We start from the raw sequence: 15,145 nt of genomic DNA, 5'->3' as shown, positions 1-15,145 counted from the left end.
AATCAAAATGCTGTTTTTATGCTGAAGCTAGTTTACGTGTGACGTAATTTCCCCCCAACTGGCAAAAAATAGCATTTAAAGCTCATTAGCTGAAATCAATTTTCATTCAAGTCCCTGATTGATGTTTTAAAGGCAACTATGGATAAATATTCAAGCATTTTTTAAAGGTTCAATTAGATATTTTTGCCCTGCAGACACATTTTTTACTCAGTGTTTGTTGGTGCACAGGAGAACATTTGCCTCCACATATATTTTACACACACACACTCACAAATAATACACCACAAGCTTGCTGCACATGAAATAACATAATTGAAATTTGTCAAGTGCAGATTGTGCGCTGCTGTCACAGCCATTAACTTCTTGTTAAGTCATCGTTGTTGGTGAATATTTCTGCGGGGACCTTCTAGAGGGAAATACACTTTCCTGTATTTGTTGCTGACAGCAGTGAAAGCTTGACTCTCCTGCGTTATTACCGGGCCCAATGTTTTGCTGAGGAAAATTACTATTCAATCCTCGGAGACGACGAATGGTTGATGGAAAAGCCACCATGGAATATCTGTATGTTGTTAGGTCTCTTCCTTCTGATGTCACTTTGTGATGCGGTCACAAGCTTTAATTTCAGATTTTCTACATGCTGTTTGGAACGTGTGAGAAGACTTCAACTGCCTTTGATGTCACTCGTGAGTCTGTGTGTTGGATCGGACAAAAATTGTGCACCATTTTTCTTACCATCTATTTTCTAGTGCTGGCTGGACTTGCATTTTTATAGTACTTTTCATACAAATTAGACCTTAAAGCACATTTAAGCATACACTGATTCTCTATGAGTAAGCATTTGGCAACAGTGGGGAGGAAAAACTCCCTTTTAACAGGAAGAAACCTCCAGAATGCAGGCAAAGAGAGAAAATGCAAACTATCTCTATCGCACCTCACATTTGTCAGTGTCCTGCTCCACTCTCCCTTCATTCATGACCACTCATGAACAAACCCTGCGATACTTGAACTTCTCCACTTGGGGCAGCCACTTTTCACCACCCAGACTACTCCACCATTTACTGTCTGAGAGCTGCAGCCTCTGATCCCTTCAGGGATCAACATCTTAACAGGATGGAGGGAATTATATCCTAAAGTGATTCTGAGAACTATGTTATTGGGGCAAGTTGCTCCTGTTAAGCTTTTCCAAAGCAAAGTGGTTCTGGGTGAATGGTCAGACTAAATGTGATTCAGAAGTGAATACAAAAACAAGGAACCACGTCGCTCTGCATGTCACAGGAGTCACAGGAATGGGGCACCAGTATTCCTGTCTCCCACGACAGCCACATAGGCCCATTTTCCTCCAGCACAGGCGAGGGCAGTCTCATCCAGGGGGGTAAAGGAGCCCACTGGCTCACCTCATCACATGACACTGGGTTTGGAGGCAGTCGTCTACATACAAGGGTTATTCTCTGTGTGTGTTTGAAGACTTACTTGCTTTTTGAAATGATTGTGGCTTTTATTTTTTTATTTAACTGTAAGTGATTGAATCGGCCCGTTTTTTAAAGACTGAATTTCTCCTCAGTGGCAGCCAGAGAGGGGAAAAATTTTTCTCAACTTTACAGACTTTTCTTTTATTTCTAAAATAAAATGTGTGGAAACACTGTTGAGATTAATAACCTTCTGCAGAAATGTGTGATTCTTTTAACTACAATCCAACAAGACAGAAGAGCAGAACTGCTGGCTGACTGAGTGCAGCCGTGTTCAGCTCCCCTCCCCACACTTTCTCCCTTATCGTTGACCTTTCTCTCTCCTCTTCCTTCCATCCCTCTATCTCACCTTTGGACATGTCCACCCACCTGATCGATGAACTACCCATCTCCTCTCCTCCCACTTCATCCACATAGATTTTCACCACATTTATAATAATTATTATTTTGTTTCTGAAGAGGTCCACTGATCAGGATCATGGCATGGATCTTCTTCTAATCTCCAGAATGTTCAAAGCTTTCATTAAAACTGCCAGAAAAATAGCTGTGATGGAAAAATATGAACTCTCTGTGTTGTGTCACCAGGCTTGACATGACCTCTAACAAGCTGAAGAAAATACCTCCAGACCCACTGTTCCTGCGGATCCCGGTGTACGCCAAGATGAAGGGCTCTCCTCTTACAGCGCTGGTGCTGAGTTTTGGCGGGAACCCTCTGCACTGTAACTGTGAGCTGGTTTGGCTTCGCAGGCTGACCAGAGAGGACGATCTGGAGACCTGCGCTTCACCTAAAGACCTGGCTGGCAAATACTTCTGGACCATAAGAGAGGTTTGCTGAAGCTATTGTGTATTTTAAAACCTCATTTTGTAACCTTGCAAATTAACACACTATGATGTTGTTTGTTAACTAAAGCAAAAGCAACATAAAGCACTCTATTTTATTTACGTTTTTTTTTAACAGAGTCTTAAGCCAAAGTAATTAAAATGATAGGTCAGAAATGTAACATTTGCAATTTGCTAAACCTCTACGAGTGTTGATACATTTTTACCTTGATGTCAATCTTTTTGTTGCAGACTCCAGCTTTTTGGCTGTCACCATGCAGCTTATTATAGCCACAGGTCTTATGAAGTGGCCATAGCACAATAATAGTTGTTTTTTTTTAAAATCCAAATCTACTTATAGAGCTGTTATAAACGGTTAAGTTAATTATAGAGACCAAAACCATTTTTATATTAGGCTCTAAACATTTCATGGCAGTGAGAGGAACTGCAGTGTTGGCATTACTTTTATGCTCTGAGCTGAGGAGGTTTCTACTGTGTAAGAACAAACTCACTACTGTTGGTAATAGATTCTAGAGTCTAAATTATAAGAATGCATTTTTTTTGATAACAGTCTGAAGTGTATACTCATGGAGGGCATACTTAATGAGCTCCAAGTCACCATTACCCTTAATTCAAACCAAAAATATATACTTTTAAATATTCATTGTGTAATTCAGTGTTTTTGGTGCCTTGAAACCATTAAACCACAGAGCAAAATTTGATTTTCTGCTGCTTTAACTGAAGCCCTCAGTGGAGACATAATCACGTTCTTTCTCAAGGACATATCAGCAGGCCAGACGGTTGGTGTCACAGCGGAGTGAACCTTCTGCTGAAAGTGTGGAGTCATGGAGTTAGGTCTGCAAAAATGCATTAGAAAGACTGAGTTTCATTATATTATATGATAGAGGAAAAGTTTAGGCTTATGTTCTAGCAAAAACCCAGGATATGGTTTATTGAGCCACAGTGATGAAGCACAGAGTAAAATGAGGCCACGAGAGGCAAAACTAAAACAGATGGATCCCAATATTTGTTTTTTATCCATATACATGTATTATTATTGGTTTATTTAACAGAGACACCACACATTAGATAAACATTACAGCGACTGTGGCGACAAAGCTATTTTTCATCCCTGGAGAGTCCCTGGAGACTTGTTACAAAGGCAAACCAATGCAATAGAACAAAAGCTTTTTTTTTAAATAAAATATAAACAGGCAGAAAAATAAAAGATGTTAACTCTAACAGTGCCTACATAACATCAGAAATCTTTCTACTTTTACAATGAACACATCTCTGTCATTTAGTATGTTTGCAGTCCCGATCATTTTCCCAACAAAGTCAGCTTTCTCTTGTTAGCCTTGTTATATTTAACACTGTGATATGTTAGAAAACTGCAATAGCTCACTGCAGCACGCTCAGTTTCTCCTGAAAGTAAAACTGTAAAAATAATCACTATTTAAGCAAGCATATGAACTGTGCCATTATCATCACCGACGTATGTATTATTGCACATTTATATACTTCTACTACTTTTCACAGTAAATCATAAAAGAGAAATGCTGAGCTGAATCATCCTTCTAAAATCAAGCATGCTTTATATATTAATATATAGATATTAGGGGTGCAACGATATCGATATTGAACCCTTCGATACAGTGCTTTCGGTTCGGTACGCATATGTACAATACAACATTTGTAATTTATTTTATCAATTTTCCTTCTGACGATGCTGTCTGTGTTGAGCGCTCAGTGAATCTGTGTTCGACTACTCCGCCTAGGCTGCACTGTCGAGCGCAGATCCACTGAGCGCTCAACACAGACAGCATAGTCAGAAGGAAGAGCGCAGGGCAAGCTAGCGAGACAGAAGTTAAGCTCTTCTTGCAACAGGCAAATTGAATGTCATTCAGATCTGGCGTTTGGAATTATTTTGGTTTTCATGTGACGTATGACCCTGAAGGTAAGCGAGTCATGGACTAAAGTAAAACAGTATGTTGGATGTGCCATGCAATGCTCAATTACATTGGTGTGAACTAGTGTGTTAGCGCAGTTAGCTCGTTAACGTGTTGGCCGTCTAGCCCCATGCATGGAGCGATCGGCGGTAGCTCGTTAACGGAGATTTGCCGTGTTGTGGCGTTAAGGTCATTTCAATGAGATTAACCTGAAAGCACTAGTGGGAACACAACGAATATGACTGCACATTTACCCCGACATCATCGTAGTGCAAAGACAAGTGGAAGCAGACAAAAACAACAAGCATGCTACTAACTTTAGCCGAGTCATTTAGACAGCTGTTAGCACATGATTCTCCTTATATGTTTAATATGCTGCTGAGAATATAGCCCAGAAGAAGCGGATAGTATAGCTTTTATTTTGGAAAGAGACATTTCTCTGTAATAAACTCTCTTTTCCAAAGATGAGTGATTCCTCAATCAGATACAGGGCTTGCAATATCGCTAGCCCGACGTCCCGGAGCTAGCGATTTTTTCAGTCGGGCTACCAAAATCTATCTCTTCCCTGCCCGTCGGGCTATTGTACGAAAAATATATGTCAATGCTTTTGCATTCTTTCAGAAATGTAGCTGGGTAATTATGTCATTGGCATCGGTGAGCCACTGTCAATATGTGACATATTGAAGTCGCGTTTGAATTTGCGCTTGTTTTTTTGCTTTCACTTTGCAATCCTGCGAACTGTGTATAGAGAGCGACAGCACTGATCTGTGAGTGATGATAATTTGTGCACCAATTCCTCTGACATCGTCTTATTAATCGTTAGCTTACTATGCAAACATGACAAGTGAAATCTCCCGCAGCTTAAACATGTGAGAGGTTGATCGCAGAGAATCGCTGAGCGTTATGTGAGTGCGTGTGTAAAAGCATTTCAGTTCTGCTGAGCCAAATAAGACAGGTCTGGGTGAAGAGGCGACCACAAAACGGAGAAGTTATGACAAATCAGACTATAAGGCAAAAAGAAAGTGCAGCTTTATGGTTTCATGGACAAAAGAATTTCTGTGGCTGCAATATGATGAGCTAAATAACCAGGGCTGCACATAAGTGGTCCGCAGGTGTGCATTCGCTGTCAAAATAAAAAAACACGCACAAGGGTTAGGGTTAAATTTAAAAACTGTACTTTTGAGTTAAAATATATATTTATAATTTAATAAATGACAAATTAAAAATGCATGAACATTTTTTTGTATCGAAAAAATATCAAATAGTGACACCAAAGTATCGAACCGAACCGAACCGTGAATTTTGTGTATCGTTGCACCCCTAATAGATATATATATATACAACAGGTTCTCATCCCAAAACGTAACACACAACACAGCCAATGTCGTATTCAGAAACATGAGAACCATTTGGAATGAATCTACACATGTACATTTATTTTACTTTCTCATTGTGAATCGCTTTGGAAAACACTATTTAATGATTAATGTTAGGGATAAGGTTATGGTTGTGGTTAGGATTAAGATTAGGGTTAAAAACACGGCTGGAACATGTGTTACTGCCGGGGAGTCATTCTATTGGATTCCATCCACACTGGCGCGTATCATAGGATGCAGAAGGTTACCTTTGGCGTTTTTATGGGACACCTCGGGGCGTGACAAATCGTCAGTATGTTACGCGTTGGGAGTAAGAACGGTTTCATATATAAATATGATTTCAAATACAAAAACATACTTTTACCAAAAGCTTGAGATTGTTTGTATCCTCGTTCGAGGTGGATTGGTTCATTTTGAGCATCAAATTTTACTGTCGTCTTGTCAGTTTGGCAGATTTGTTGTTGTTGATGTGACATATCTTACAGTCTAAACTTCAGCAGAGGAACGAAAAGAAATGTGGAAGTAAAAAGTGGGTTAGGATTAAGGTTAGGGTGTTTTGTAAAAAGTACATAACACAATGTGCCATGCACATCTCTGGCTGAAAACACTGCAGATTGCATTAAAAGTTGACTTTACAGAGCCACAAACAGCAGCTGTTGAAACTCAAACTCGAGATTTTAGTGTAGTGTAATTTTTGGGCATGTACCCGGCAAAAGAACTGCTGTGATGTCATTGGTGTATGAGAACACAGGCATCCATGACCGTTTGTAGTCTTTCTACTCACTTCACGTATACATTTTGAGCTAAGAAGAAGACAGAAGACAAGAGTATTTCTACACTAACACCTGACTTTAATATCTACAACCTGAAAGGCCATAATACTACAATTTTTTTCTCTTTCATGTTTGTATATTAATGCATTAATATCATATTATAAAAGGCAGAAAAAAAACAATAAAAAGCAGATCTGCTGTTGCTGCTGGTGTTAAAACTAAGCACACCAGATTAAAAAAAACAATAAAAGTTTAAGTTGTTCCCTTAAAGTGGCTGATACCAAGCACTTTTTTTACCTGGATAATAGTGGAGGTGCACTTTGAGGTGAAGATAGGATTAACTGGTATCATTTTAAAGAGGATGATGTAGAGACCTTTGATTCAGGTGCTGTATGATAACTCTAAGAGGATTAGCCTCGTGAAGAGGTTTGTCCAGAGACCACTGTGTCACCAAAGTGAGTGGGCATATTAATACTCAGAGAGTTAATAGCCTCTTTGCCATTGCAAGAACAAAAAACCCTCCACAGTTTCCAACAAAGGTCAGACATCAGCAGTCGGTCAGCAAGGGAATTCCTGCTTTGGCATCAGCTCGGCTGCTCTTTCCATCTGCTCTGTTTCTTGACTGATGCTTAAATATTCTCGGACAACAAGGGGGAGTTGGTACTAGTTGAATTTAGTGGGACAAACAGGATATTTTGTTTATCCACTTCTGTAAGGCAAGTGAACGAGTATTCATACTAGTTTTCATTCAAGGCCCTGACTTCACATTCTCCTACTTTCACACTTTCACATGCTCACGCTGGGAAACAACCCAATTCAATCAGTCTTTTACTCTGAGATTCACAGAAGCAATTGAGGGTCAAAATGTAATACAGGACTGAAAGGCCCTAGTGGTTTATTTGACGCTCCAGCCCAGCGGTCATCAGGTCAGCAATCATCTCTGCTGGTAAAAAAAGACCCTGAAAAAGGTTCGGAGACTTGCTGAGTAGTAGGAATGATGAGTAAGCCCCGATAAGCCTCGGCTGCCCCTCCTTGGCCTCGCAGTAATACTCCACCAGGGTTTTGGTTGGCTTTACACAGGCTTAGGTGCCAGTGGGTGGGTTTTAAATAATGCAAGGGCTGAGAAACTCTGAGATCTCTTAATCTTAATGTGCAAACAACCAAACTCCTTCTGTATTCTGCTGTTGGAAGAATGCACTGCTGGTGTTAGCAGAAGCAGAAAAAAATTATTGTTTTTCATGAAAAGATGCACTTTAATCCCACTGGATACATTTCACCTGTTCCATCTGTTGTTTACCGATTTAGCTGTATCTATCTAACAATTACATTTCTGGATAAATGAGAGTTCATGTCTCCCCTCATAGGAGGAGTTTGTTTGTGAGCCACCAATGATAACGCGCCACACCTCCAAGATGTTTGTAATGGAGGGTCAGGAAGTCAGCCTGCGATGCAAGTCCATCGGTGACCCTGAGCCGTCAACACACTGGGTCAGTCCAGATGGGAAGTTGATTGGAAACACATCGAGAACAATCTGCTACGAGAATGGTTCCCTTGACATTCTCAAGGCCTCCGTCAAGGTAGAGAAGCACTTTCATTTTCAAGGAATATAGATATGCAAGGGTTTATTATAAATGTGCTAGATTAATGCTGCATCAGTAAGTGTAACTGGCTCTGGTGCCTTCATTTTGCAGAATAGTAACTCATTTAAAATTGGTTTGATACAAGATTGTCACTAAACAAGCTATTTTTGTTCAAGCCTGTTAAAAAACAAACAAATCGTGGTTTGTAAATTTAAATTTGTACGATGTGCATTTTGGTAGATATATATATCAAACAGCTTTTACTAAAACAACCTATTTATTCATTTATTGAAGAAAACGTACATTACTATATGAAAACAAAATAACTATAAAAATAATGTTCATTATAATTTGGATTTATGAGGTTGATAATTTGGATAAATGTTGGCTTTTTTCTTATCTTTTTAAATGATTTCTAGGATTCTGGAAAGTTCACCTGTATAGCGTCCAATGCTGCCGGGGAGGCCACTGCTCCTGTCGAGTTAGTCGTGAACCCTTCTCCACACTTTGACCCCAAGCTGGACCCTGACCCGGGGCCTTCAGACATCCCTACGTCCATCAAATCCAATATCAGCGGAGGCCAGGCCCGCTCTGACCAGCACAGGGTCAGCGTGTCGGATCTGACGTCCAGCTCTGCCACCATTAGATGGCCTCCACAGAACCACATACCAGGAGTGCGCATGTACCAGATCCAGTACAACAGTTCCACAGATGATATACTCATATACAGGTAAGAAAAATATAGCGGGTGGGTGGATGGGTGGGTGGATGGATGGATGGCTGGATGGCTGGATGGATGGGTGGATGGGTGGATGGATGGATGGGTGGGTGGGTGGATGGATGGATGGATGGGTGGGTGGGTGGGTGGGTGGATGGGTGAGTAGGTGTTACTGTGTTTATTACTGCCTTGCACTGAAATACCTTGAACTGGGAAATAAAGCAGTCCAGTGTAGAAACCCCAGTGGAGTCTTTGTGTCTGCTGCCCCTACATCATCAGCTCCTTTTGGACTACAGGTTGGTCACAGGACGTCATGGAAACCTTGTGACCTCAGTTCAGTTGTTTTGTTAATCTTTTACACATAGCAAATTGGCACCATTCCTACAATCAAACAACAACATTTGCACAGATTTACCAGCATATGTTCCTTGAATATAGTTTGTTGTATTAGGGATTATGTCTGTCTGTCAGGCTGATGTGCTCATTCAGGGTTCTAGTTCTTAGTTCTAGTTTTTTTGATGCTATCCTTCCAGAGGCCTGGTTCCAAAGACATGCATGGGTCTCATGGCACTGTGCAAACTTGTTCTGTTGCTCTTGATGAAGGAACAACTTAAACTTAAACCTTTTCACCTTGTTAGTGGTGTGTACTAAGCTAACCAGGGTCTCTTCTGCAGGGTCTTGCAACTTTAGTTAGGAGACTTTCATGGTGTCTGTTTGGAGAGTACAACGTCAAGAGATCTTAGCGTGGCCAGGTCACACAAGGCCACACGCTTTAAGATCAGAGCAGTGGAAGACCTGCTTTCTCACCTCAGAGGTGAAAGTAGAAAGCAAAAGAAAAATGAAGCAACTGGGATTTTGTCAACCTGGAGTTGGAGGGTGGGCAATCGGCTGTGAGGTCAGTTTCTTGATCACAAATATGCAAATTGTCATAACCATTGATTTTCATTTGCCTTTCTGTGAGTCCATCTGCTTTTTTTGACGGCACCAATATCCACTTTATAAATTTTACTCCAGGGTGATACCTCCTGTCACCATACTGCTTGCATACCGTGTATCCAGCAATTTTTCTCATTGCAGAAAGGTGGTTGCTTCTGGACTCCCAGGGTGCCAAGGTAACACTGTAGGCATGAGGCATGAGATTGCAAGTATGATGCGGTTCAGCTGTTGTATAGCTAGAAGTCATGTGTGAAGTACTGCATATGGCGGTCTCTGTGTGGTAGTAGCTAAAATTTCTTCTAAGAGAGTGTATGACATGTTGTTTTGTTCATGTTTTGATGTGTAAGTTGACAGAGTGGTGAGTTTGCTAAGTAATTATGTTTATGTGCACTCTCACCGCTTCATTCTGCTGTTTGTGTTTGTGCTACAAGCCACAAGTAAGGGCAGAAAGTGAGAGCGATTTCTCTTCTGTCTGACTGCTCAAAACACACATCATCCCTGAGTGGGCAGTTATAAGCATGTTCTCCGCCATGTTGGAGGCTGTTCAGGGTGTGGGGAAGTGAGCGGCTCACTGAGAAATAAAGAGGGAGTAAACTGAGAAACTGATTTGGATTCAGGCAGCAGATATCAGATCAGCACTTTAGCTAACATTTCAGTTGGAGGGTGTAATGACATTGTCACAATAAGTGGTATTAATTTGGTCCTTAATCCATTTCCTGGAGGATTCAAATGTAGACAGAAAAAAAAACCCAGCGTAGGGCAAACAACTGCTAATAAAGACATTCACGCAAGGGTCTTTATGGAGAAGTGTGGCTCCTCAGCGTGATTCAGTCATCAGACAGGTGTAGACAAAGGGGGGGGAAGTGATAATGGAAGATAAGATGAAGTCAGACTCATCCTGCTGGGAAATCAGGAAGCCGCAGCAGCCAGCAGAGCTGCAAACCCCAACGTGGAAAAAATGTAGGCTATCAAACATTTTTTACTATTTTTGTATAACGAAAAATGTCTTTGTGAAAGAGTCAGTGTAACTGCAGATGGAAAACAAGTCCTGCTACAATAGTTATATTTTAGCAATGTAAACTAGACATGAATAGTGAAATGGTAATGAATGAATCTATGTAATGCATTTTTTGTAACACTGTGGAAAAAGGCAAATAAGCAGCCCATCCTCGATGATGGAATCTTTATCACCAGATGTGGTTTTCTTAGGGAGTTCTGAGTGTTGGCCGGCTTAAAGCCCACAATTCTGAGTGACCACCGGCTGATCCCATTAGCCACTTAGCCAGTGTGGTCACCTAGCAACATCATCCAGAATACATAATTGAGGGTCATTATAAAACATTTCCAGGGGTGACAGATGACAGTTTGAAATGTGGCCGCAGCCTTAATTCTCATTTTAACCAGACACCAATGACATGAATGTGACAATTTTCAAGCCTACAAATGGAGGGAGCACTTTTAGCATCCAAACGCATAATTTCAGATTGAACTGTGGGGGTGATGTGATCATTTTCCCCATGACCAGGACAGCATTGTGCTCACAGCTGAGCGCTAAAGCCAGGCAGGTTGATGTCAGCAGGCTAAACGAGATGCCACAGCCCACTCAAACAGATTGATTTCTTTTTATCTCCACCCACAAGAGAACTGCAGTATATAATAATGACTCAAAACATTGTAATCTGTTATTTCTTTGACTCTAATTAATTAATTTAATATCTTTGTGAGTAACTTCTAAAACTGTTGCTATTGTGATTGTAAATGTATCGAGTTACAAAAACAATATAGTCAGAGAACCATCATGGATTGTGTTATGCATTAAACTTTATTTATTAAACTTTTATTTAGTCTTAAATTCACAATAACCATTCTTATTAATATATCCATGAGTGGAATTTATCAGTTGAACATAACAGTGTATGTCATAAATATAGACTGCAGAAATGCACACCATCTGTGCAACATCATCCACTAGGTCGTGAAATTCTGCTTTGAGGATTCAAATTTTGTTTCTATTTTTTTTTCTTTTAAAGAAATATTTGCAAATTGTGTCATATGAAAGCAAAAATATCTACACAGACTTTAGGCACAATTAACTACATATCGAATGAATGATGAATTTTTATAGTTGGGCTGCTGCTTTCCTTCTTAGTTTAAAATCATGCAAAAAACAAATATATATAAGAAAGGAGAAAATGACTTCTAACAATTGTCTAGACAGACAGATCAAGCTGGAAAGAAGCTGATGGATGAAGAAAACAGAAGAGCAGAGGATGGCTGCAGGAAAGAGCAGAGAACTAAGAAGGAGGAAGAGTGGACAGGTGGTTGGTACAGATGACATACCTGTGAAGGTATATGTAGGAAGGAGGGCAGTAAACTTTCACCAGATTGCTTAACACGATGTTGGAGAGGTCACAATTGTGTGAATTATGTGTACATGTATGAGGACAGCGAGACAATGGTGAGGTAGGAGTGACAGATGGGCTTAAGGTGGCAGTGGGGTTACATCCGGGAGCAGCTACAAGCTCTAGAGGTTGTGATAAGTTTTAATACTTGCGGTCAACCAGGATGTATTAGACAAGGAAGGCTAAATATGGAGCTAACAGGTAGGAGTAAAATAGGAAGACCACAAAGAAGATGTATGCAAGAACTGGAAAAGGGCATGCAGGGGGCTGATTTAATAGAGGAGGATGCTAGAGATGGAGTGAGATGGAGGCAAATGATTTGCAGTGGTAACCCTTAAGGGAGCAGCTGGAAGTAGAAGAGTCTGATGAACGAAAAAGGGAAGAAAGAAGGGACTGTTCAGCATGACATCGTGCCTGACTTCACTGTTAGCTACACAAAAGCAAAGAATCATAAGAGTCAATTAGTTCATTAGCACCACTTTTGATGGAGTTGTCTGTAGCAGTGCGCTGTGGACAGGTGGTATTTGTTTCCTGTGTATTTTCTGAGTTTCTAGTATTTATAGCAGGTACAGCTGGGCCCTCTCCGCTCTTAACGTTCCCTCTGCTGTGGCAGCCTGAAGGCACAGAGATGCAGCCTTCTTGTGTTTTAAAGGTCAACAATTTGATTCTCTGGCTCGTTGGGGAAAATCTTAGCAGGGAAGTAAAAGAAAATTGCTCTCCTGCTTTTAGGCCAACTGTTGTTTTTCTCTTGAGCTCGGCATTCAGAGCCTACAGTTGTTGAGTGGAGCCGGCAGCAGATTTACATGCAAGAGGGTGTTGTTTTGAAGCAGAAATAAGCAGGCAGACTGTAAATGTGTTTCCTGTTTCACTTAAGTGTTTTTTTTACTTCATCGAGTTGTTTCATTGGGTTTAGGTGCACAAATCTCCATACAGGTGCATCATGGGATGGATACCAAGTAGGTTTTCTTTCTGTTTCATTTACACCCTAATATGACAGATATATGCACAGCCACAATGAAATACTCTGATTATTGTTACAATGAAATATGAAGTCAGTGTTCCCTTTCTGATCTGTTTTAGAGTCCATGACAGAAGTATAAGCACCAATTCCAGCTACAGTGGCAGTACTTATACTTTTGACTTTATGTGCAAAACATTTTATAACTCAACTGGAGCTCTCCAGCAGAGTTATTGGCCTCTCCACTCTGTGCACTGTAATAGGAGAGACTTATGACGCCCACTCTGCCCTTTCTGGCCTGCCTCTGCAGTCTGGCTTCAGTCTTTACAGACACCGCCAGTCAGAGCAGCTTCAGCTGCTGTTCATCATCTCCCACAGCAGCACTTACTCTGCTCTGCAGCACTTCAGATCTGTTGTTGTAATCGCTGTCACTCACGACCTCTTATTGGCTGAACACCAATGAGTCAGTTATAGATTCAATGTAAAAATAAGAGCAAACTATGAATGCACAACTAAAGCAGCAATAAAAATGCTGAATCTATTACCAAAGTGCAAGTTGTGCAAGCTACTGTGTATGCATGCCATGTGTGTTAATTTAGATACATAATTTTCTTTGTTCATCAATGATTAGTGGCTTTAAACACAATACTTTTAAGTTAGAAAACCACCACATCATCCTCCAAAGTGGCTTCTTGACCAAACCTGCCAACAAGCATGGAACCCTCCCTTATCCCTCACCCCGACAGTATCTCTCTGATTCAACAGAAAACAAATCTGCTGTTGCTGTGATGCAGAAAACTGTGGTTAGGTAGTTCAACAGGTTAGAAATAAATAAATGAGTCTTTCCTTTTGGATTCCAACATAGAAAGCTATGTTAAATAGATCTGTTCAGTAGTCTGAAGGGAATGAATGATGTGACGAGCAGGATGCACGAGCAGACAGGACGCAAAACCGAAATCTTTTATGATAGCACGTGCTAAAGAGTTGAGCCTCACACAGGACAAGTAAAGAAAATAGTACAGAGTTTTGCAGAATTAGCAGTTAGCTCCATTTATCTGCTTAAAATTCATATTGCTGTGAACTGTTTTGAATTAAAGGAAGTAATGTGAGTGAACTTCCCCTTAACTTGGGCCCATCTCACCCTTAACCTTAACCAGTTCTATCTTATAACTAGTTGTGTCTTACAATGTGTAACATGACCCAGACCACCTCCTGAAACCTTTTATTTTCTTTTATAATCTGTCCTATAGATATGTAAGCCTCAGTAACCACACACTAACAATTCATATCACGCTTTCGTTGTTGATCCTTTTATCTTGAAAAGTGAGATTCTTCATCACCTCATAGCTTCACAGTATATTTGAAAAAGTATGGCTCAAGATTGGCTGCCTGAATAACATGTCTCATTTCTACCACTGTGAGTTTCATAAAAAAGCCTTAAAGTGTCTCAGAACGACTACAGTGAACTTTGCTCCTCCTCTGCAGACTGAACTGACAGAGGCAGAGCAGCCAGGCAGGAATGCACGGGCATCATGGCCACAATTATGACAGGTCCTCAGCTAACACAAGAGATTTTCTTCAGTTTATGGACCGCAAATACGAACTGCAGCATCAGCAAAAGTATTGATTTCTGCACACCTTCAGTAAGACTACCTGCACTGCCGAGTTTCATCTCTCTGCCTCCAGTTAGATTCTACTTTTTCCCCTATTTTCTGTCAAATTTGATTCAAGGACACCTCTACCTACCTTTTCTGAGCACTCATTAAAAACTGCCCTCACACTCGCAAAGTCTCTATGCAGTCAGCCTTCCCACAAAGGGCTTATCCTAATTGTGCGTAGCCCTTTTCTAACCTTTATCTTTCTAAGGAAAGTCAGTGGGAGCATGCCTGCTGTCGTTCACTGGCCTGCTTCATATTCACATTTGGGAACTGCCCAAAATTGCTGAACAGCATTAACTCCAGTCAGCCAGTTGTGGAGCAGCAGCTCTGGAGTTCATCGTGGAAGTTGTCGAGCGATGGTGGAAGAAAGGAGGGGTTAGTCATTGATTTTCCCAGCCACTGATCTACACTTCCAAAGCCGCCAGCTGTTCCCTTTAGGCTTCTGCTGCCCTATCATAATGGCATGACAAATGGGCCAATGAAAAATGTAGAAGTTCAGTAAAATTCAGT

General features: G+C 40.8%; 1 protein-coding gene across 4 annotated transcripts in view; it reads left to right on the top strand.

The window, feature by feature from the left end:
* The window catches only part of si:cabz01090165.1 (leucine-rich repeat and fibronectin type III domain-containing protein 1-like protein), a 413,549-nt gene that overhangs the window by 362,408 nt on the left and 35,996 nt on the right, over positions 1 to 15,145 (top strand). For all 4 annotated transcript variants that reach the window (XM_014408969.3, XM_023152987.3, XM_014408967.3 and 1 more), the window contains 3 exons: positions 2,052 to 2,292; positions 7,748 to 7,960; positions 8,383 to 8,693. In XM_014408969.3, the coding sequence (XP_014264455.1) occupies positions 2,052 to 2,292; positions 7,748 to 7,960; positions 8,383 to 8,693 (765 nt within the window). The remainder of the gene's footprint in view (positions 1 to 2,051; positions 2,293 to 7,747; positions 7,961 to 8,382; positions 8,694 to 15,145) is intronic.

Source organism: Maylandia zebra, linkage group LG14 (assembly GCF_041146795.1).
Source record: "Maylandia zebra isolate NMK-2024a linkage group LG14, Mzebra_GT3a, whole genome shotgun sequence".
Classification (NCBI taxonomy): Eukaryota; Metazoa; Chordata; class Actinopteri; order Cichliformes; family Cichlidae; genus Maylandia; species Maylandia zebra.
This window is presented reverse-complemented; position numbering and strand designations above follow the sequence as displayed.